At 36.3% G+C, this 25,552-nt stretch overlaps 2 protein-coding genes across 3 annotated transcripts; both read right to left on the bottom strand.

Annotated features, from left to right (window-relative positions):
* Positions 1-314: 314 nt before the first annotated feature.
* Positions 315-19,346, bottom strand: LOC122145607 (serine/threonine-protein phosphatase 2A 56 kDa regulatory subunit beta isoform-like). The gene is given in 14 exon segments (XM_042759861.1): positions 315-2,098; positions 3,017-3,118; positions 3,229-3,356; positions 4,329-4,448; positions 5,301-5,351; positions 5,490-5,504; positions 5,507-5,545; positions 8,575-8,683; positions 10,061-10,120; positions 10,228-10,358; positions 10,904-10,996; positions 11,137-11,238; positions 12,239-12,435; positions 17,972-19,346. Coding segments are annotated over 14 exon segments (1,512 nt in total). The 5' UTR covers positions 18,168-19,346; the 3' UTR covers positions 315-1,929.
* Positions 19,347-21,319: 1,973 nt separating this feature from the next.
* LOC109093066 (basic leucine zipper transcriptional factor ATF-like) lies at positions 21,320-25,473 on the bottom strand. 2 transcript variants are annotated; one of them, XM_042759860.1, is made up of 4 exons: positions 25,440-25,473; positions 23,280-23,379; positions 22,902-23,006; positions 21,320-22,091 (listed from the first exon to the last, which is right to left on the bottom strand). In XM_042759860.1, the coding sequence occupies exons 2-4, from the start codon at positions 23,355-23,357 to the stop codon at positions 21,753-21,755; spliced, it is 522 nt and encodes a 173-aa protein (XP_042615794.1). In that variant the 5' UTR covers positions 23,358-23,379; positions 25,440-25,473; the 3' UTR covers positions 21,320-21,752. The 2 variants fall into 2 exon arrangements, with proteins under 2 accessions (XP_042615794.1, XP_018962340.1); XM_019106795.2 differs by lacking the exon at positions 25,440-25,473 and having other exon boundaries at positions 23,280-24,259.
* Positions 25,474-25,552: the final 79 nt, after the last annotated feature.

The raw sequence follows: 25,552 nt of genomic DNA, 5'->3' as shown, positions 1-25,552 counted from the left end.
TTGCTGTTTTAATAGGACAATCTGACATCACTCTAATTATAATTACCATTAATCTATACTGGAACATTACAACACACTATATGCAAACTTAATAAAATCACGTTTTAAACATCTGCTCATGTTTTAGGAATGAACTGAATGACTTCAGCTTCATGTCAATGATGTGATTGTCAGCCTGACTAAAACTAAATGGTCAGCTTTGAATCAACAACAACTTTCAGAAGTAAAAGAAAAGGTATAAATATTGTAGGCTACTAAGTGAACAAAAACCCCAGATGTGTCAAAGGTTTTGAGTGAGAATAATGACAAATGTGTTCATGATGCTGAGTTATTCAACACAAGTTTTCATGTTTCATCCCACTTTTATACATTCAGATCCCAAAGCCGCTTGTCCCCCAAAAATACATTGCTATGTTTAAACACAAGACTTTGATCAAAAGGACAGTGCAACTCTAGTTTAAGTGATGCTACGTATGCATACAATTTCAGTCCATATTTATTGCCGTTTCTATTCTATTTCATTTTTCTTCTCCATTTTGTTCCTATGAAATGTAATGTTTCTGCAGATACCAGTTTTCTCAGAGCTCAAGCAAAAGGGAGTCAATCCAGGTGCTTTCTTTTGAACAAGAACAAGAGTGTATGCTTTTCTCACCCATTTCTCAATAAGACAGACTACTGTAAAGCAATAATCAACAGTGGCAGTTCATTTGAGCTATGACGCACACTCAAAGTGAATGGTACATTCTGATCTAATCCCTGTTTTCTTCTAAACTGGAATAAACTTCTCTACAACATCCACACACACTCACACACTCGCGCATCAGATTCTTCTTAAGCTTTCTCAATATGCCTACACACGCAGTTCCTTCCCATCAGCAATCATCTACATCAATAAATATAAGCAACAAAAATCAAGACAAAATAAGAGTCTGCCCTCTCTCGAAGTTGTACTGAAATACAAAGAGAATGTTTGCAAGCAATTTGATTTAAAATAAATAAATAATAATAAAATAAAAAATCGCCAGACACTTATTATTCAAAACAGATGAGAATATTGCTAAATTAAAATATTTTGAATGAGAAAAAAAATCATAAGAACAGACTAAAGTGTTGTCACTTCAGAGCAAGTTTAGTTTTACCTAGCAGCATACTTCAGTCATGTTTATGAGGTGCTACACTAGAATACCCCCACCAACACTATTATCAGACATAGATATCATATTTATATATATATATAATTATATATAAAAACATCAGTTATATTAGCATAGAAGTAGTACTTCTATAATAAGCTGTAGAAGTTGGAACATTAGAATCTGTACTTTTAAAGAATTTTCATCTTCTGGATCATCATAATTCATTCCTCTTCAGTGTTGACAGTATGCAGAGTCTGTTGGTCGATTGACGGGCGAGGGGGGTAGGATCGGGCCCGAGAGAAACAAAGCCAGTTCTGGAATGACAGTAATGAAGGATGTGTTTGATTGCAAGTGTGTGTGAGTGTGTTTCACCCCATGCAGGTATTTTTCGCATGGTAAGGTTGATGATCCCGGTTGGTGTAGGATTAGAAAGAAAAGATGCAGAGAGGCAGGTGTGTGAAAAGCGTGTATGAAGCATATGAAATAGTAGGACGCATGTGAGAGGTACGCATTTTTTTCTCTTTTATATCTCACTGGTTGTGTGTGATGTGTGCTTCAGTGTTTTTCAGATATCTACATATGGACAGGCTGACGTTCATGTGCTTGTGACGGTAGTGTCTGCATGGTGTGCGTGTGTTTTCAGACGGAGATTGAGGCATTGATTGGTTCCCAAGTCAGGTAATTACTGTGTTTTACAGTGCTGTGATATTTTTTGTATGTGTGCGTGTGTGTGTGTATGCGTGTGTGTATGCGCGTGTGTGTGTGTGTGTGTGTGTGTGTGAGTGTGCGGTTTCTAGGTGGTGTTGGCAGCGCTGGTCTCTGACTGGCTCTTGGTTGTGTTCTCTCTCTCCTGCAGGTTCTTCTGGTTTCTGCTAGCCTCAGTCAAACTCTGCAGCCGCCTCTCCTGCAGATCCTCCAAATTCCTCCACAGCTCAGCTCGCTCCCTCTCCTTCTTCACCTCCCTGTAGAGGAAAGAGGTAAGGGGAGGAGTGTAAAACAGAGCATAAAAGGCTTTAAAAAAGGATCAAAATATGTGCTTTGTTCACATTTAACTTCTAAATACGCATGTCCAGCCTAATTGGTATGTTTTATTACAAAAATAAAAATGTTAAATAAAAATGCTAAAAAATATATATAATTATTATTAAGGAACAATATTGGCACCCTGGAATTGGTTTTCAGTGGCTTTTTACCTTTACCTATATTGTTTTTCTAACCATATGTAACTTATAGAACATTATAATAATTATTCATATTTTTAGATTAAATGTATATATTTCATTTTTATAATTTATTTTACATCTTATATTCATTTTATTTAGTTAAGTAATTTTATTTGTGCTTTTTTGTCATTTTTAATTATTTTTTTATTTAATTTTAATTAATTTTTATTTCAGTTTTAGTTCTAGTCATTTTAGTAGTAACTTGTCAGGTTTAAGTTATATAATAACATATATAACTTAAATTAATGGTTTTAGTTATTCATGTAATATTTAAATAGTATATTATATTATGCATTAATATTTATTATATTATAGATGTATTAACATATATAATATAGGCCTACATATTTCCTACACACACACATACACACAAAAACAACCACATTTTAATTTCAGTTATTTTTATATATCTAATATATTATTTTCTGATATATTATTTATATAATATAATATATTATATTTTTCCATCAATAAATAATTTTTGATTATTATTCATTTCAATTATATTTTAACTCCTTTCATCCAACAACCTGGCTTCATTCTGGTGTGTAATGACCACTTTTTATGATGCAACCTATGAAGTCTTGTCCTACCCTTTTACAATCAAAATGAGTTGTAATACTGTTCATGTTGACGTCAGCACTGTCATGTACTCACTTCTGTTTCTCCACTTTGTAGGAGGCTGTGAGTTCATCAAAGAGCTTGCTGTTCATCTCCATGAATGTCTTCAGCACATTATAAATAAGAGAGATGATCGTCCTAAAAAGACAAAAAATAATTGTCTAACAGGCCTATGCAAAAAGTCTTAATTGATGTCAATAGAATTATTGTTACTGAAGAGTTTCTAAACACGTTATAATGACACTGACTGGTTCCAGTGCTCTTTGGAAACTCTGTACAGCGTGCCAAAGACCAGAGGCAGGATGACCTGGCAGTTCTCCTCTATTAGACTCAGAATGTACTCATTATTCCAGAAATACAGAGCCCGCTCTGCAACCTGAGACAGAATAAAGAGACAGAATGAGGGACCTGTACACAGGGGCAATTCTAGGATTTTCATTTTAGGGGAGCTCAGCCCCCAATGAGGGTATAATAATAAAAAATTATAATAATAAATGAATAAAATAAAGAAAAATGTTTGACTAATAGGATAGGGTGGTATACTAAACCTATTGCAGTATTCACTGTATTGCATAAGTTAGATGGGTATAGCATTTGAGTACTGAATAAGCCAAATACAAGTCTTCCTGATCACACACACACACACACACACACACAATTTTACTGTTGCATTGTTTGCAACAAGCCTCTTTCATTAGCTCAAGTATACAAACCTGTTTCTATGCTCAAGTACTGTCTGTCACTGTCTTTAATCATTTCTGCACATGACTGTATGGTAGTTAATTCCACATGCACTGTAATTGAAAGTTCAATTTTCAAATGAAAATAGCAACATTTTATAAAGTATGCGTTCATATGTGTTAAGGGCTACTGTTACATTTTCGCTGGAGGAAACAGCTGTGTGTGATGAGCGGTGAAACACAGTGAAAAACTTTACAGTAGATGGGAAAACCGATCGATTTTGTAAACTGTATTTATGGCAAAGAACTGCACAGATGCAGATATATATAACAATCTATGGATAAACACACACCTCGTCCTCTGTTTCTCGCTCTGCTGATTGAAGAACGTGCTGAAAGACGGGGAGGAGCCAAAGTCTGCCAGCATTTTCATATGAAATTAAAAGGGGACTGAGGCGATCACGAATTCACGTAGAGTTTATGGAGCTAATCGCAAATTTTTTAGGAGGCCCTCCTAAAAATGGCCTAGCGACGCCCATGCCTGTACACAAACAGGTGCATACATCACCTCCATGTGTTCACAAGTACTACAGGAAGACTTCTGACGAGCAGCACTGGTGAACGACACAGTGTGGGAGGAATGCTCGAGTGTGAAAGAGGGAGCTGACCTGGAAATGAGGGCTGGAGATACATGCAGCAATCTGTTTGAATAGAGGCTCCTGCACACGGATAAACTGAGATGGTTCAATCACGTCCAGAATCTCCTCGATCTCCCCCAGGAACATCACCTGGGATCACATGACAAAATTATATACTGTATAAACACACTAACAAATATTTCCAGGCAAGCACACTTGGAGTGAAGCCCATTTTCAATCACATACACATGAATGGATTTCAAAACATCTTTTTGAGAAATGTGAGTGAATTAACAAATGTCAAAATTCATCAGCCACTATTTATTAGAAAACAACCAACACAACCTTCAGCATCTGCTTAAAATTTCTCAACATAAATCTCAACATGTCAAAACATTGGTCTGTTACATATACAGTATTAGTCTGTCACTAGTAATTATCACTAGCTTGGTTTCTATTCACACATTTATGTTTTTTTTTTAAATGTGCAGCTTGGAAACAGTCATTATCTGAGACAGGGCTTCCCAAATAGGTGTTCTATAATTATATAGAATGTAAAATTATAAAAAAATAAATGGGGCTGCAATAATTGTGATTTGAGGTCCCCTCGAAAACGAGATGTTACATCTCAAGGGGTTTTCCTCTTCACAAATAAATTTGACAAATATAGCATAGTGTGATTAACAATTCAAAGGGTTGCATAACTGGGGTCTGATGCACTGCGTGTTTAAAAATTATTCATTATTATAATTATCAAAAAAATTATATTTAACAATACAAATGTAATTTACTAGAGTTAAAACTAATAATAATACTTATTATTTTTAATCGGCATCAGAGAACTGTGAACATGCAAATGTGTCATAAATTATTGAAATATTTACTTAAAATCTCAGGGGGTACTTCAAGTTAACCTTTTTTGCCTAAGAGGTTCAGCTGACAAAAAAGTTTGGGAACTCTAGTCTGAGAGGTAAAACTTTATGTATGCAATGCTTTTCTCACCTCTTTCTGAGTGCATGTTTTGGGCCAGTATCTCAGCAGCCCCCTGATGATCTAATGAAGGAGATAAAACAGGCACACATAATGAATAAGACATTTATCTTTTTTGGGTGTGACAGCACAGAAATAATTGTATTAGTAGCAATTCTGGTATGTATATGAAGATGCACGACATAAGTAAATTAGGCTTACATGTTCTGTAAACTGTGGGCATCTTTCTCCATGAATTGCACCACACAGTAAGCCAGCTACATGAAAAGAGCATAAAATGGTTAATATAAAGTCACTTATAGGTTTTTTTATACACTACAGATGTCACTTCAAAGGCTTATTGATTTTAGCGGCAAGTGCTTCTGATTAAAGGGTATGAGTGTAGTTGTGGTGTGTGTGTGCCCACTGTGTGTGTGTGTGTGTGTGGTGTGTGTGTGTGTGTGTGTGTGTGTGTGTGCGTGCATGTTTGTGGGGTTGTTGATCAGTGCAGCCATGCTTTAAGGAGACTGTTCATTGATTATTGTGAAAGCTCACTCTTTCACTGTGAGAAAAAGATTCCAGCCCTTATCTGATGTTCATGGTTTGATCTGAAGCATTGAGCTAACTACACAAATAAACCATTCTTCTACTCAAGATCCCAAATGCCACCACATGGCTTTATCATCACCAGAGTTTCTGCAGCAGTCAATGCACTGACGTGATGCATGTCTGTACTGAAAAAATACATATGTAGGTGCCAATAATGTAGGTGTAACTTTATTTGAAACGTGATGTGTGGCATGCGCAGATACTGCAACAGTAAACCTGCAGTATAAGCTAAGGATCATCATGTTTGTCCTTGGCATCAAAACTCCTACCCTAGGCCAGACACACTTCATGTCAGATATATAAACTGAATGAATGTATTGTGTTTAAAGTAACTACAAATCTGGTCTTCAGTACAATATGTTAGTGGACCAACTCAACCGGGTTCAAAGTGATTTGAGCATAATAAATGATAGACTCTTAGTTTTAAGAAAGCAACCTAGTGTTCCAAGAAGAACCACTGAGACTCTACATAACTAAATGATGACATCCTAGTCTGAGCACACATACTGCATTTATTTCCAGATTTATATTATATATTTCCTGAAGAGGAGAGACACATAAAGCACCTGAGCCTCATAGATTACAGGCAAACAGGGTGAGAAAAGGATGTTTTTCCAAAGGGAGGTTACACGTGTGTGTGTGTGTGTGTGTGTGTGTGTGTGTGTGTGTGTGTGTGTGTGTGTGTGTGTGTGTGTGTGTGTGTGTGTGTGCATATTTGATATGGCCACGAATGAGTGTGTGGTTTTTGTTACCACGGAAGCCCTTCTGCACCGTTGCCTGGGTGAGTGGTTAGGGTGGTGATGGTGTGTGTGTGCATGTGTGTGTGTGTGTGTGTGTGTGTGTGTGTCTACTTTGGAAGGGCTGATGTCACATAAAACCTCTGTCTTTCCCCAGGGGGTAATTGCACTGTTAACTCCCTTTTTTTCTTTCTTATTCTTTCCCAATGAGAACATCATAATTATCCTCTTAGTTCTCCGTCTATGTAGTGCTTTATAAAAAGATTCAGATGTTTATCTTGTGAGGTTAGTATTTTATGTGTCTGAATTTATATAGAAGGTAATGGAAGCCTATTGTGGGCTTCAGATTAAAAGCAAAATTAAGAAAAAAAAAAAGAATACAGTTAATTTATTTTGCATTATTTCTTCTTACATCTCACAAATGCCACTTTATATTTCACAATAATAACTTTATATTTGAAATCTGCAAACCTTGTCAATCATAAACTGCCCCTTTATCTCACAATGCAGCTTTACTTCTTCAAAATTGTGAGATCTATCTCACAATTCCAACTTTATAGCTCACATTTGTGACTGTATTTCACAATTTTGATTTATATCTCACAATTCTGAAAGTAATTGTTTATTCCCCTTTTAAATTTCATCTCACAATTATCTTCTTATTTTTAAAAAATAGCAGGCAGAAACAGGTTTCCATATATGTATGTGTGCATATGTGTGTGTGTGTGTGTGTGTGTGTCTTCATATGTTTTGTCTACCTGAGAACCAACCAAGAGACACCTGAGTGAAAATATATCCCCTGGTGTCATTCAGTAGTTTGAGGCTCAATGGGGACTAAGCTCTAATCATCCAATATAAATCCCCCAGCCTTAACTTAACCACTCACCATTAGTTCCTGAGCAAACAAATAAAATAGTAACCAACAGCCACAGGTTACATGGAGGTCAAAAGAGTCACTGAAATGCACTTTTAATGCTGGTGACAAAACAATTTATAAAAATAGAGTTCGGGATTTAGCCTTTCATCTCACTAAGAGCTCTCCAGAAACATCTGATGTTCTGAAGAAGGCTTGAGGGAAGTGTGATTAAGGATTTGGCTGCACTGTGCTTCTGTTTCTGTGGAAGCTACATAAAATAGGTCTGGCCACCTGAAGGCATTCCCTGGGAGAGCTCTATAGGCGCTTGTGGCAAGTAGGAAGTATAAACAGCCCGGAGTGTGGCCACTGAATTATGGATGGGGTGATATTGACAAGGAAAAGGGGAAGTGTAAGAATGTAGGACAAGCACTTTCAGAACACACACATGCACACACACACTTATAGACATATACAAACAGGCAGTCCTAATATTACAAAAGCACTTTTCAGAAAAAACATGCTGTTAATATATATATTAATCTATTAAAAGGAAGCATACAATACAGTTCAAAGGTCTGGGGTTGGTAAGATCTTATTGCTAGCCAAGGCTACATTTATTTGATCAAAAATACAGTGAAAACAGTTTTATTTTGTATTGTTATTAAAAATATTATTGTGCTGCTTAATATTTTTGTGGAAACCAAGCAGCAACCTTCAGGTCTCTCTCTTGAAACCAACACAGAAGTGACTTAAACTGCAATTCATTGACTGGCCATTTTCCATTTTTATCTTGCAATGACTTTTAACCAACCAGTCATTTTAGTAGATGTATGAAAAGTCATTTCTGCTCAAGATTGCAACTTACCAGATATAATCACAGAACAAAATAACATTAAGCTGAGTTTAGAATGACATGACCGTGAGTAAATGATAGTTGTGTGAACTCTCTGTAAGTGTACACTTTGTACACTTTTTTGGGGCAACTGGATTTAGCGTTAGTATTTAGCGCCCCTTTGTGGTATGATAGCCCATTACAGTCCATTAATTAACAGCATCAGATCTGTATGTGCATCCCAGTGTGAGTGTCTGGCCGTCTGACTCTAACCTGTGCATGAAAAATGGAGAGAGACTTGGCAGTGTGCAGGGGGATCAGGACCCTCACCAGGAACTGCTTGTGCTCTGATTTAAGAGGCAGAGCAAAGCCATTTATGATACTGGAAAAAAAGGAGAGGAGAGGAGAGGGAGAGGAGAGGAGAGGAAATGGGAGGAGAGGAGAGGAGAGGAGAGGAGAGGAGAGGAGAGGGAGAAAAAAAGGGAGAATAAAACAGGATTAGTATCAGTCGTCTTGATGATGCTCTGTACACTCATTCGCCACATTATTGTTCATCAGCTAATCCCCCGCTACCCCCCCCCCATCCTCCTCTCTTCCTCTCATTTCCTTAGTTTTATCTTTGTTCTTCTACTCAGGCTGTTCCTCCCATTGCTTAGTTGTTAATTAATTCCATTCCATCCATACGGTCATTTAGCAAAATATACATATTTTATCTGGCAAAAATCTGTTCCAAATGCACTGTAAACAGAATGGTTGAAAATATATTTTGTTTAAATTTGCGGCTTTTTTAAAATTGACAATGATAAAACTATTTAAACATTTTTCTGTATTTTATAAAACATGACACATTATATATTTATAAAATGATTCTGTACTATAATATATTTCTATATTATAATATTTCTTATAATCTTATTCCTATATTTAAAAAAATGGCTAAAAAATCTCTAGATTTTTTTAATATATATTTTACTTTTTTTATATAATATATATTATCAATATCCTTTTCTGATTATGTTTTTGACCATATAATTTTAAAAATATAGTAAAAAAAAAAACCTAAAATGCATATTTTTCTGCATGGGAACCATTGTTTCTCACTCTAATTCCACAGCTCTCTCTATCGCTCTCTCTCTCTTCAGTAGTGATCAGAGAGATGTGTGGGTGGTAGGCACTATAAATACTACTGGCATCAACCTGAATTTAGACCTCCATCCCCAACACTCTGACTCATGCCTCCCCCTGGTTGTCTCTCTCTTCCCCTATTTCTCTCTGTCAAAGGTTTGCTTTGTTTATGCTATTAAACACATCGAGAAACAGACACCATTTTGTGTGCATTGAACCCAATGTGCAAAGCAGCACTGGTTTCACTGAGAACATGGCTGTGAATTATATGGCTGGACACGCTGAGGATGGGAGACATGACTGAAGAACACGCGGCAGGTACATGCAGCGAGCGCTGATGTCGGAGGTCTCTGCTAAGTGTCTGAATCACCAGCTCACACACCATACAGCATCTCTCCAGTAATTTGCTGCTACATTAAGTTATGTAACACTATAATTTACTCATTTAAGATTATAGTACAAATATCATAAGATGCTATATGTACCTCCTAGCTCTGGAAACAATGAATAAACCGCAGGGATCTACCTTATAATCTTCTAATTTACATTGGGTTGCTTTATAAACATCATCTGATCAGATTTCTAACACACACTTAGTGTGCTTTCTATTTTGACAGTTTGAAAGTGTATCTACCTTCCCAAAATTTCCAGAAGTTCAGCAACTCCATTGAAACGCTCAGTTTCATAGATGAACCTGCAGATTTTAAAAATAGATATAATGGCAGATATAAAGACTAACAAAAAGCAGTCACTGGCTGTGTAATATCAATACTGCTCATGCATTTTGTCTGTATGACTGACCTGAGGAAGATGTTGTTGATCTGTTTCCGGATGTAAGCCCTCAAGCCCAGAAGTTTGCCATAGACACGGTGCAGGATAGTCTTCAGATATTCTCTCTCTCTGGGGTCCTCGCTGTCAAATAACTCCAGCAGCTACACACACACACACAGTCAGCCCTTTTGCACTTTATTAAAAGCACTACTCATGAATATTTATAATTAGTGTGAGTAGAATCAGAAATACTAACAGTCCAACATGGAGGTTAGACTGCCTGTTGGGTATCTGAGAAATACTGCAATTTGACTACGATACAATACACATTTAAAATCTCATATTGCTGCTCGAAGATATCAAGGCTAAAAGAAAAAAAAAAGAAACATAAAATCACACTGAAAATGTTTAACAGGGTGTGCCAAAACTACAAACTAGCAATGTTTGTCTCTAAAGACTGGACTTGAAAATGGGCTAAGATCACTAATGACTGCGTTGAGTCCACTTTACTTGTCCATTTTCATTCACATAAATTCATTATGTATTTATTTTATTATATATTAGTGCAAAGAAAAATACAGAATAACAAATATATTATTTTTGTTATGAAATTACATTGCAGCCTATTTATGTTTACAAATGATAATTGTTAAAAATCACACAAGGCCTCTATACTTATATCTCTACATATATACAATCTCTTTACCTGTAGAACAAACTTCTGGTCCACGTAGCGCTTGGCAAGAGAAGGCTGGAAATCTGGACTCTCAAGAAAGCGTAAAAAGAATTCATACACCAACTAGAAAAAAAAAGGGTAAGAGAGAAAGAGAGAGGAAATGGAATCAGAGCTGGGACACAAGCTATAAAAAACTCTCACCTCATGGTGTCACTGTGTGTGTTTGTGTTTTGGTGTATATAAGAACTTCAGAATGTATGTACCTGTAAGTGAGGCCAGGAGGCTTCCAGAGCTGGTTCATCCTCTTCCGGATCAAACTCAGGGTTCTCACTGGGCGGGAGAGTTCGAAAAAGGTTCACTGAGATCTAGAGGAAGAAGAGGTTGTGTTTTACTAAAGCATTGAAATAAGACAACAAATGATGAATAACAAATGATAATGAAAGACTTGTTCGCCTTTATGAGCTTCCTTGCTTCAAAATGGTAAGATGACATCAGAATATAAAACATTGTACTAATCTATGACCATATTCAAATGCAAATTCACTTAACAGCTATTTGACATAAAAATAAATAAATAAATAAATAAAAATTACTCACAAACCAACTGAAATCCAGTGCAATGCTGTGAACATTTCAATTAAAGGGATAGTTGACCAAGAAATGAAAATTCTGTAATTATTGTTGGAAACCAAACAATTTTGGTTATGATTGACATTCATAGTACATAGTGAAAAACACTCTTCAAAATATCCTTTATGTTTCATAGAAGAAATAAAGTTATAAAGTCATTTCTATGTAAACTAATTCACTGTAATGCTTTTCAACATTGCTTAGTCTCATTATAGATTTTACTGGAGCTCATTGGTATTTGCTTTGCACAGTTGTGCATTTCAGTTGAATGGAATTTCAGGTAAATAGAATTTCATTTTAAAAGATGTCTGTGTACATTTCTACTGATCAGAGCAACAGTAATTCATTGTTACCTGATTTGCATAATTCCTCTAGTAAATGAGGGGCTAAAAAAACAACGCAACAGCAAATGCAAATAAACTGTATTATCAGAGGGTGCAAATTTATCCTTAGTGAATTCTCCCCTTTGTCTTTCACATCAAAACATTAAAGCACCAGTTAACAAAAATCAATTGCTTCCCAATTAAGGTGTTTTTGTATTTCAGCTACATACTGTACAGAGCTAATGTAGCCAAACACAAGGAAACGTAAATGCTTCTGAGTTTTTAAGTGCACTTGGAGCATTAGAGATCCTGTGTATCCCTCAATGATTTATCTTCCCCATGCCTCCTCTGCTCTTTTTATCAAATCTCATCCTACACCATCACTTTTTCTCTCTTTTGCGATTCATCTCACCATCTTAATAGCCTCTGGGTACAGGGGTTCGATGAGGACTCCGCGACTGGTGGCCACGCTCTCCACAAGCTCATTCAGCGCGGCACGTTTGATCTCTTTCCCCTTCAAGTCGGCCACACAGTCCAGAAAGTCAAAAAGCACACAACACTGTTGCAGCTTCTTACAGAACAAGTCATGAAGTTCTGCCACTGGAGCATCTGTGGGACAGGAAGGTGAGAAGATTTAATCTAGTACACAAATTATACAATATACAATATATACTTATACTTATACAATATACACAATTACACTGCACATTGACTATTTACCGTTTTTCCTAGTCTAGCTTGTTAATAAACCTAGCATTGTACACATATAAAGGTTCTATATTGGCATCTATGCTTACATGAAGAACCTTTAATATCCTTAGAACCTTTAAATCAAAGTAAAAGTTCACCCAAAAATTAAAATTCTGTCATTATTTACTCTCACGACTCTCATGTCATTCCAAGCCTGTGTGATTTTCTTTCTTTTGCAGAACACAAAAGAATCTATTTTTATTTTGAAGGTTGTTGGTTGATGAGTTTTTTTGGTGAGTGGTTTCTTTTTTTTTGTGGAGAAAATATTATTAATTTCTTTTTTTATGCTCAGTAGTAATGGTTTTTTGGGTAATAAATAATTAATAGCAGAACTGTAATTTCTCAATAAACTATTCCTTTACACAATGTCATTCTTTTTAGTGCTTTTTTCAGCACTTTTTGTAATGCTAGGTTCCAAAAGAGTGTTTTCATAGCAATGCAACCATTTCTGATTCCTCAAAGAACCTTTCAGTGAACTTAAAAGAACCTTTTGTGCAATGGAAAGGTTCCATAGACTTTAAAGGTTCTTCGTGGAACCATCAATGTCAATAAAGAACCATTATTTTTAAAAGTGTATGCACTCACATGGCACAATTACATTAAAGATTGCTGGAGTTACACAGGCACTTGGATCTATAGAGTACATTAATGCAAATTTCTTGAAGTGGATGGACGGGATGCTAATGAGAAATGAGTGGAGGCGTCTGATGCTAACAGGATTAGCGGGTGCTGTCTCACTCCTCTGTGGACGTAGCACCTCGAGCCACAAAAACCATGATAATCCACTCCATTCATCCAAAAACACTCAACACAATTTACATACCCTACCATTCCTGTACTAAGACTTGTGAATAGCTCTCTTTTTTTCTTTAGCCTCAGCATGGCACTCTGTACAATAACTCTCCATAAAATGTGTATTAGTCTTAACAGTCTGCAACAGCTAGACTCAAACCAAGTGGGTCGGCATGCAGCAAGCTAGGTCAAAGGAGACAGATAGAATAAATAATAAACAGATAGTGCAAATAAAGAGAGGGATGTGATGAAAAGAGGTGGTCAAGTAGCGGTTTGTGTTTGTTTGTAGTCAGAGGGAAGGATAGGGTGCAAAAGAGCATGACACAGCCACAGCAGTCAGAACAGGAAAAAAACAAAACAAAATTGTCCAGGGAAAAGTGTGAGAGGGAAAGAAGGCGGAGACACTAGAAACCTGAAACGCACAGCGCATAAGGGTAAGAGCAATGATGAGAGTATGAATGAAATATGAATTTGAAATGAACTTAAATCATGGAAAGAATGTGAAAACTATAATGACTTGTGTGAAGAAATAGCAACAATTTTGAATATCACACTAGTCGTCTCTAATAAACATGCTCTAATGTTGTACATGCAAAGCTGCTAAATATAGAGTGGCCTATAAGCAACAGTGGGGCATAGAGAGAGAGAGAGAAAGAGAGAGAGAGAGAGAGAGAGAGAGAGAGAGAGAGAGAGAGATGCATGCTAGTGCAAGAAAACAGTGCAGAGAGAGCAGGAGAGATGATGTAATCCCTCTACCCTGTTCCTCTCCTCATGATCTCCTTTTACCCCTCCTCTCCATCCTTCTCTCACTCTCATTCACTCTGTGGGTCTCTTTCTGTGGCAGTGTGATTTTAATAAGGAAACTCTTTATGGTTACAGAGATATTACTGTGTTTGGGTGGCTGTTGAGATCCTGTATTTTTTAACCACCAAAACCCATAACTGAGCAGAGCAAAAATATTGCACAACAAAACAGGAACCTTGAATTGCCACATTTCACATGAGCTTTTTTTGATGATGTGGAATGATGTAGGCAAATTAGGAATTCCAGGGAAAACTGAACTTCAACACCGGAAGCTATATTATAAAACTAATAAATACATACAATGCTATATTATACTGTAATATCTTCTAAATTAAAGCTATTACTTAAGCTTTAAGGTAAAAGCACGACTTAATATTTTTAATCACGTATATTTATATTTATTGAAAGAAAATGGTTTATTATTAAGTAATGCAATATAATCAAATATTATCATCAAATATGGCTGAATATATAAATAATGTAATGATATATGAATATGAATAGGATTACTACAATAAAAAAATTTGGGGTCAGAAATATATATATTTTGAAAGTAATTCAAATCTGACTAAAACAGACAGTAAAAATTTGTACAATATACGAAAACTATTTTATATAAATGCTGTTCTTCTGAACCTCCTTATTCATTAAAGAAACAAAAATGTATCAGTTTCCACAAAAAACATAACGCAGCACAGCTGTTTTCATTGATAATAAAAAGAAATGTCCCTTAAGCGCCAAATAAGCATATTAGAATAAGTTCAGAATGATCATGTGACAATGAAGACTAAAGTAACAGCTGCTGAAAATTCTACTTTTCCATTACAATAAATTACATTTTAAAATATATTAAAACAGTTATATATATTTGTGTGTGTGTGTGTGTTTTCTTCTTCACTTTCTATGGACAAGGACCAATCTGGCTCAACCAATCTTGTTCTCAATACTAGCTCTCTCTCAGTACAGTGTTCTTCCACTTACAGCCTCACGTGCTTATCCACTTCACTCTCTCTCTCTCTTTCTCTAATGCTCTTTTTCTCTTCCCTATCTCTATTATCACTCACTCCCTCTTTTATTCTCTCCCTTTTCCTCTCTTGCCCTTTTTATTGATCGGAGGAGGCCAGAGTGGGATCAGGCCTTCTGTGTACTGTAACCCAACACCAGTCCTGACCAGCTGAACCCTGCAGGAAGAAGCAGGCAGATATATACCCACCCCGGAAAAAAAATCACCTTCTTAAACACAGACATATTTGTTATCCTGTAATAATGATTCCTTGGACTATGATGATTACAGTACACAAGTACAGCAATCATCATTCTCCAAGGTGATTGCTAATAGATTTGAGATGCTGTCCTAGCCCAAAACAATCACTTCTCTTTCACTTATGGATTTGGGAGTTCTGAATCTGCAGACTGAGAGCTCTGAGCTGCCCATTGTCTATGTGAAGACACTCTCCCTCCAGCAGTGGCAGCTATTTACAGAGACACATGCTCACAAACTCACGAGGACTAGTAGTGAAGTCACTCCTGAGGCTTAAAAGGGAAAAAAAAAAACAGAAAATAACATGAAGAATAGAATTCGAAGGTCTACAAATGAGGATAAGCACCACCAATTCCTCAGACCATTAATACATCACCAATCTTTTTTTTTTCGGTAACTAATAACCCAGACTAGCAAACCTGGCAGCGTTGCCCATGTTCTTGGCCGTTCGACAAATTAAAGATTCGTGTCATGTTTTGGACTGATAAAGCTTCTCATCTGTTTTCCTCACTTTCTCTCTATTGCACATGCACAGATAGGGACTCGCAGGTAAATTCAGAGAACAAGCAGACACTCACAGGTTCTTTATCAGGTGGTGTTTGTCATGCTTTTCTAAGTTAATCTTGTGTTTGAAAGGCATTATATATATCACATCTAAATATGCTGTACCATTAATGGAGCTTAAATATGTAGCAGGTACAAGGTGCAAACAAAAAATGTACTACTAATTGCCATTCTAGGTGTTATTTTGATGTTGTGATCATTAAAGAAGAGGCAACAATTTTTTGTTTTAAGGGATAATAATCATTACCTATTTTTATAAGGGATATTAATCATTATTTTGCTTGAGTTCAGTAATAGAATTAAGTACAAGATCCAAAAATTGAGACTGATTGAAATCTTCCTTAACTTTCATTAACAGCCTGTTTTTACATGGCTAGAATTAAACTAATTCTTTATTAAGTATAATCAAACATAATATTACATGCAAAAGAACTGTGCATTTTTATACAATTATGGGTTAGGAAATACCAGAGTTAAATTAATCTATAGCCAGTCATTGGGGTGAAATTCCAAATTAAAATTCATTGTACTTAGTAAGACGAAATAAGATGTTGATTAACACTGGAGATGTGTCTCTGTGACATGTGAATGACTAAAAGCAGGTCAGTTGGATGGTTAAACAGGACAGGGGCTCAGTCTGGACCCCCTGTGACACACCAACTGGCAGCACACCCTCAGCTGGAGTGTCTCATGAAAAATTGGTACCACTAAATCCAACTTCACTGGAAATCTCGCTCAGATGATTCCCGTATTAGAATAAGTGAATCATGCTAAAGTGTGAATCATGAAATCGTGCATGAACTTGGAAAACCTATGAAGCCGAGTGCCATAAATGTGGGGATAACACTGCAACTGTGTATTCTTTGTGAAAAATAACACAGATCAGCTACTCTGAAAATTAGGTGCTATGCATCTCAGAGCTTTCTAAGGTTCTTGTCACAAAATGTTATCACTCCTATACTTCCATAAATTAATGGATTATCTCAAACTACCCCCACACTCAACAAAGTAACTTCCCAGCCACTTCCCATTCTGTGGCTTACGGTCTCTCCATCACTTCTGGTTGATGGCCAAAATGAGCTCATGGAAGTGGAACTATTATGGTGTCCTGACTGAGGATGCTTTTAACCACAAAGCTTCCTAAACTAACAAAGTACTTGGCACCGACTATGACAAGCCTTCAGATGCCACTGGGGAAAACATTGCATTCAAAACATTATTTTTGCTGCTAATTTAATTAAGTTTTTTAAAATGAGGTAATGGAACACAATTTCTCCTTAATTTCATGCCATGAAAAACACTTACATTTGTAAAACCGAAGTTTACTTAGTGCATTTGGACTACATTAATAATTTTGTTGCAATTAACTAAACCGGATTATGAGTTTCTGATTCCCAGCAAACTTTGGACTAGGTTGTTGACTAGAAAGTCAGATTCTATGGTTTATGTTGCTTCACTTTTTATGAATGAACAGTTATGCAAATCCCACTGCAATGAGCAATTGCTTCTTCTTTCCTGCACTTGCCAACACCCTGCATTATACATCATAAGAAATGTTACATTGCTATGTTACTTTGATACATCTAATTTTATTGGGGTTACTCAATATAAGTCAGGTTTCTGCTACACAACACAAGTTATTTGAGTTGAGTTGAATTTAATGTTACAAAAAACACTTTCCAGCATATATAACCAATATTAAAACATTGGATCTTTTAGATTATATATCCTTGAATGGCGGTATCATTACAGGGAATTCTGCTGAGTCTAGCTGTGCTCCTCAGAAGATTTAGTTACATTTATGGAGGTCCCATGACATCTTTCAGGCTGCTCAAGAAGACACTGAATTCACAACCACCAACAAGACTGTAATAGCCCATTTCATTTTCAGGGGATTCATTTTTATTCTCCATATTTCCTAATTAACAGGCCATTAAAAACAAACCACCTCACGTCCCAGTTAAAGGAACCTACCTTTAAGTAAGGGCAGCGGCGTGAGCTCCACCTGGGAGCTCTGATAGCGGAACTGTGAAGAGCTATGGGAGCGTCGCTGCCGGGCACGGCGCATGGAGCGGCGGGGGAAGCCGTCTACCTTCTCCGCGCTCGGTACAGAGAAGCCCGTGGTCGGCGATGATGGGCTCGACGGAGGTAGCTTCGTTGGGGTCTCCATCGCTGCAAAGGTGGTGCTCGGCAGAAGATTGTTCGAGGAAGGAGGCCAACGGCGAGAGCAGGCTCCTAAGCCTTGCTATTAGTCAATTTTTTTTATTTTTTATTTTTTGGATTTAAAAAGTAAAATCAACAAGCAGGGATCGACTAAAGAGAGAAGTTATCTAACCTGGTCAAAATGTAGACAGAGGGATGGTGGAGTAAAACCAATGGGTGTTCAATTTGACGCGTCTCTCGCCCGTGTTACATAAAAAAACGAGATTAGACTCGGAAATAAGCACAAGGCTGGATGTAATTGTTTATATCTTCATGAAGAGATATCGAGGTGGACATACATTTCTACAATAAAGACATCTCTGCCTTACTGTCGTCATCAGAAAGTCATCGGCCTAAATTTGCTCTTTATTTAAATATTTATAGGCTAGAGGCATAAATCGGTAGGCTACCGTGTTAAAACTCGGGTGTAATACGCATTCTATACAGTGATCATGGGCCAATCAATCCATGTTGGAAAAACAAACGAGCAATTAAAATCCTGTCAGATTTTATCTCCTCCACACAGGTACAAATGCATCACTTATTAATTAAGGGTTATCGTCATATTACCAGTCACCAGTTCTGCGCCTCAAGTCCTTTTCAGAGCCTTCCGGCGTCCCCCTACTAAAATCCGTTACCGTACGGTCGGTTCGGTTCGGTCAGATCCACACAGGGCGGGGATGAACTGCTTCAAACGTGCCTACATGTGTTGAGCATCACGGCGGCCGCTGCAGCACTGAGACCCCCTTCTACCTCCTCGCCTCAAATACTAAAAGAAACCGCTGGTCAATTATTTCTGTATCACAAGGACGTGGACAGTCTCGGTGTTTTTCCCCGTCGCCCTTCCTCTCCGCTGATTGCTCGTGTTTTCCCCCCGTTTCTTTATTTCCCAGCTGTCAGTGTCGGTCGTTGTCTTCAGGTGGTGCAAGTAGATGTGGATGCTACACACTGCGGATGACGCTCACGCGCTCTTATTTATTTATTTACTCTTCCTACATTTGCGCGACCCTCTTCTAGAAGTCGCGATGTTATATGGCTATACCGTTGACTCTATTCACCGTTTAAGTGACTAATTGTTTTTATTTCATCCGTATCTTTATCAGACAGCTGTCTTCTACCTCAGCCCCTTTCCCCTCTCCTCCCTCTGTCCCTCCCTCACTGGCTGCCTCAGTCTGTGTTAGCCGCTGTGTTTTGGGACTGTCAGGTTGGCCATTGTTCTTGCTTCGTTCGTGCGTTATTCCAAGCGTTCACCCGTCGCTGTATCCGCTGATTTTTGTTCAGTCCGTGATAAACTACGGGTTCTGTGATATCAGACGAACGACGACGTGCCGCTGACCTAACTCCAAACTACTAAATGTGATGCTTATGGGCGTTATGGGTGTTTTGGCAAACGAGAGACCATCCTCAACTGCTGTAGGCTAGCATCGAGAAAGACTTGAGTACTATTGATATGGCTTGTTTTACAGAAATTTGATTTGATTTGATTTGATTGACCTATTCTTAGGTGTAGCTATACGAGTCAATGACAAATACAAAAATTATTTTAAAAATCAAGTTCTTAAAATTTTTTATACAACTACTACATTTATATTTTAATGACTTTAAAAAATGTCCATTTGGATGACCATCAAGTACACCGCATAATAAATAAATAATGTTTTTAAAGACTAAATTAGTCTAAAAACGTTTTAGAAAGGCTTAATATCAACTTTTAAAAGAAAATCACATTTTTTAAATATATATATATATATATATATATATATATATATATATATATATATATATATATATATATTATATATATATATATTTTACAAATATCATAAAATTTTAAGTCATTAATATCATAATTGCTTAAGCATTTTCCTGACCAGAAAAAAAAATATCAAAACATGTCAGTAAAATGGCTGCCTGCATAGCCTATAGGTCACACCACACTGATTTGACAGACAAAGGTTTTTTAAATATTAACAATAAAAATAAGAATGAAAAAATGTCAAGTTGTTTAATCCAACATTTCCTTTTATTTCCTTTCAATGGCACTTTGGCAGTCTACAGTTACACTTTTTTTTTTTTTTTTTTTTTTTACTAATCCCCACTAAAATATTATTTTTATTTCAGGCTAATAAAAAAAGTTTTGAACCATAAACAAAACTAGGATGTATTATTATTCGCAGGACGTACCTAACACCAATTCACATTCATAAAATATTCCTCAGTGTTTCCCAGTTGTGTTTTAAATGTAAGGTTCACATTGGTACAGTGATGCATGTGTTTTGGGATACATGGCTACAGGATCAAAGTACACTGGAGGGAGAGTCACAAAACTGTACAGAAGATTACTGATAAATCCTTTGCATTGCCTCCAAATGTATATCTACAAGTACAGAATGTGTTAAATTTTTGACCATATTTGGCAAAAAAAAAGAAATTCTGTTATGGTCAGCCCCACAGATCAGGCTGACTCAGGCTGCTTCTCTTTAACCATTAGAAAAGCTAACCTATGACTTACATCAGAGGCCTAATGACTTTTGGCATACTTGGTCTCCTTTTTAGGCTGATTGTTACATTCCTCTGAACTGGGTACATATTTTGTTTTCTACAAATGTTCAACTATACTGGATTGTTGCCTGTTTGTTCATCTTTCTTTCTCCTTCCTTCATGTGTTTGGATGTGTTATTGCTATATATATGTGTGTGTGTGTGTGTGTGTGTGTGTGTGTGTGTGTGTGTGTGTGTGTGTGTGTGTGTGTGTGTGTGTGTGTGTGTGTGTATAAAGTATATATAAAGTATATATATATATATAAATAATCATAGAAGTTGTGTAGTACGTCTTGTAAGACATTAATGCAACAGTATGTACCATTTGTACCTTAAAATATCATTTTGATGGTACACTGACTTCTTATAAAGTGAATAGCTTCTGGGTTTTACCCCACACTGCTCTGGGAATATGCAAGTTTGGTGAGCATGAAATTTCACAAAAAGAGCGGACTTATTTACAGCAGCAACAAATGCATGTGTAGCCTACAGCTAGCCACTGTAATTTGAACAGTGATATATTTACAAGGAAATTCCACTTAATTGTAGCTGGCTCCAAAGTCAACAAAATACACAAAACTACACACAGTTGCTTTAATCTTAAAAGTATTTTTGAATATCTTTATATATCTGGATGAGAATGAGTGTCACTGGCCATATTTTAAAAAATAACTCTTAAAATTATTAAAATATAATTTATGAAATAACTGAACATTTTCACATTATAAATCAAAAAGGATTGGATTAAAGTATGGAATCACTAAGCCTAACATTTAGGCTGTGGTCTTACATGTTAAAAAAAATAATGCCCATATGTAAAATATAGCTACATGTAAATTAAATCTTGCCATCTGTAAGTATTGTTTAAATAAATTAGACAACATATTCACACCTTAATGGATCAGGGATTTTAGCACCATTAGCATCTGAACACAACAAAAAGAACTGTTTGAAGGATTCAGTAGTGTGTAAGCCTTGTCATCAAATAAGAACATAACTGACTGTCCAGAACCTCAGAATTGCTGCAGGCACCCGTTCCCATTCACTGAGTCCCAAGGATACCAGTCGCTACTGTCGAGGAGGTCTGTTAGAGATATGCCCGCTGAATTACTTTCTGGTAAGAATGCAAGGTCCGGCAAGAAGTTAGGGTCAGTGCTGAATGTTATATCTGAGGTAGAGGGTGTAGCTGTGGAAGGACCTCCAGTAACAGTAACCGATGGTTCAAATGGACATAGTTTAGTGCAGTGAGGTATATGTTGTTCCAAAGCTGTGGTGTAGAGTTGAAGCTCCTTCTTCAGTTCAGCAATTTCTTTTACGAATGTGGCATTAGACTGCTCTAGATTTTGGAGTTCCTAAGTAAAAATAAATAAATAAATGAGTTTATAAACAGTACAATCCTGAGATGAATTCAGTTGAAAAGCAGAAGTTACAAAGTGAAAGAAATGTGGCATCGTTAAATATAGAGTATTTGTGAGTGGAATAAAATAAAAAGTAATATAAAATAGATTTGAATTGAATTGCAAGTTCATAGTGCATTACACACTTTATTTAAAAACAATTCAGACTTCCTCGTGTTTTGTTAGTCTTGGAAAGGATCTGAGATGCGATTAGTTGGCTGGATAAAAAGGGAAAGTCCAAGATTTATACATCATCTGAAGAAAAAGTGAAAGTGAAGGTATATGACATGTCAGATGTTAAACTGAAATAATTAGTCTGGCACTAGCGCAACTAATCTGTAAGCTGTCCCAGTCATGAACTGTGTTTCCCAGAAATGCCTCCTCTGTACTGAAAGGTTATGCAATACAAATGCTCCCCCCACACCCACACACACAGACTACAAAGTAATCATTAACAAACACACAAAAAATATCCTCCGCAGAAACTTACACATTCTGCAGAAGGTTATCATTATGACACGTTAGGCTACTTAATAATTCCAAAGAATTATAAGGGTACGGGTTATGTAGCTGACAAAAACAATAATAAAGAGCAACAAGTATAACTATATTTGCGTGAGTAATGTGAATGAAAAGATATATACAATACAGGTACACAACAAATGTAAGGATTTGAAGAGGTAACATAAATAGGGACAAAGCAAACCGAACCCATTCGTTCGAAAGAGAGAGAGAGAGAGTCAAAGGTCCTAATCTGCTACTGACCTCATGCAGCAAGTCTGCCTTTTCTGTGTGTTTTCTGCGACTCTTGCGAGCTGCATCTCTGTTTTTTTCTCTGTGATGATGCCTGTGGTCCTTTGACTGTGTGCTTAAGATATTCATCAGATATATATGTGAATTAATTTATATATAAACAAATAATATTTGCTTTTTTATTTCATTGTTATATATACATACATACATACAAACACACATGCACAAATAACAACAAAAACATACTATAGGCTATAAAATATTAAATATAACAAATAATTTAGAAAATATAGTAACAGTTTAAATAGGTACTTTATTGCTTGTAATAACAGCATTATATTTAGGCTATACATAGTAAAATAACATTAAATGAATGAATTCACTCCATACCCAATCATGAGGACTTTGAGAATCACTTTGTGAGAAAGGACTTCCCTGGTCAAAGTTGTCCATGAGGGCAGCTGGCATCTCCAAGTAGCGTACACGAATGCTTTTCGACAGTTAAATCAGAACAAAATGCTTGCATGCATAATTTCAGAATAAATAGGTCTTTGACAGTATTTCCGTATTGAACACAGTTCTTGGAAGTGAAAGGCAAGCGCGTTAAGAGAATCCTGAAGCAGCAGTTGTCAGTCATGATTTAAACTGGTCTGATCTCTTTGTAATGTTGGCCGTGGGCGGCAGAATGAGCCAATAGCTCTGTGAATCGACTGACGCAACAGAGGGGTGGACTCGACTGTTTTCGGTTTCGAATTATTTTAAATGGCCCGGTTAGCGGAGCCGGGAGATCAGCGCTTCCGGACCGGTATTTAGGTTGTTCATTTCCCGCTCTACAGTGACAAATACTGGGAATTCCTACCAGGAAGTGCAAACGGGTGTAACTGTGTGGTATATGAAGGCTTCATTATGAAAGGCTATTACGGTATTTCATTATTACTGAGATTAATATAACAAATTTAGTGAATCCAGCATTTTAAAAATATTTAATTTAGCAGCATCAAGGTTCTGCTGGGAGCAATGGAAATGTTTACAGTCATTTACAGGCGGCAGCTGATCGATAAGGATCTGTTGCAAACATAAGGTCTACAGGTTCAAGTCGGGGAAAACAGAAAACTGAGACAGACTAAATAAACAAGGAATTTACCGTAAATGTTTATTTTAGGGGGCTGTCCTACAATTAGTGTAGCTACTAGACTTTTCTTTCGATGAAAGCCCAAGGACAACTGACACACAGTCTATTCAATTAAGTGTTTCAGATCACAGTATTTTTGACTTATCATTTTATTGTTTATGAGATCTAAACAATAAAATGATGATTGTACCACATAATCTTTTTAAATTATTATTAATACCATACTTTACTATGCTGCAATAAACGTCTTCACTTCGATCTTCAACATCCTCATAATTTTTTCTTGTAATCAACACCACCATTACAAAGGTTTTCACTGTGGTTGTTATTGTTTGTAATTATTAATTTTATTTGATCTTTAAATGTAAAAGTCTACCCTTAAATAAGAGACTATAATATTTGGCAGCTAACGTTAAATGTTAAATAGGGATAAGGGGCAAGATTACCTCCCTCGTCTTTTTTTTCTTCTTCTTTTTTTTTTTTTTCTTGACCATAGATGGCATAAAATCTAATCTCAGTATTTTTTTTTAAATAGAGCAATGTTGATGTAATTCTGTGTCTCTGAAGTGATCTATTGTATTATGCTGAATATCAAAGTTTTTGTGCCTATTTGTTAATGAGGGATTTGTGGACACGTCAGTGTTTTTAGATTTGTGGAGTAAAAGTTATAGTTTTTATTTTTAAGTAAAAAGATACAAATAGACCACTGGGATAAAATGACCACAGAAGGCCCCAAGTGGCATGTTGTTACTAATTTTTATTATTTTAAAACTTCATACTTGTTGTATTTAGTGGGGTTATAATTTTTTCCATGAATTAGATGTACATTTCAGACATCTTTGCTTTCATTAAAACCTATCGGTTAACTAAGTAAAATCATTTGCATTTATAGTGTTTCTATTATGACATGTCTTCAGCTAAAATATGGGCAATTAAATATGTAAATATTCATATGCTTGCATATAAATCATAGAATAATTTTTGTTTTCAGATGAATCTCTTTTACTATAATTCTGCTTTGTCATCGGTTATTCAATTATTCAACTTGTCAAAATAACATTTTAAATAGAATAGTTGATTAAGTACTTTAAATTAATGAGAATGATCAAAAGTCACTTATACAATCTGTAAATGTTTATCTGGGGGGCCATCTTACCCCTCATTTAATATTTAACATTTTGTGCTATAACAACTAGCAACTGTTTCCATTTATTTCCTATAGTGACACATTGGCTGATGCGTCATCATCCTGCACATGCTAAACTTATATTTCAATATGTTGCAATTTAAAAGTGAATCCACATTGTTCTTAAGGGGGCATCTTCCCCATCTTACACAGCTAACAAGAGGGTAAAAGTAGCATGGCTGACCAACCGATAATATAACCATACAGACAAAACTGAGGGAGATTAACTTACTTCACAAGAAGTCTTTTTGGTGGAGTTCAGCTCAGAGCTCACATGTTTAGAAAGTGCACATAAGGGGGCGCTGCTATAGAAATGATTGGTTGACAATTTTTTTCAACTACTGG

This window comes from Cyprinus carpio, chromosome A7 (genome assembly GCF_018340385.1).
Source record: "Cyprinus carpio isolate SPL01 chromosome A7, ASM1834038v1, whole genome shotgun sequence".
Taxonomy (NCBI): domain Eukaryota; kingdom Metazoa; phylum Chordata; class Actinopteri; order Cypriniformes; family Cyprinidae; genus Cyprinus; species Cyprinus carpio.
Note: the sequence above shows the minus strand (reverse complement) of the source record. Positions and strands in the feature narration are given on the sequence as shown.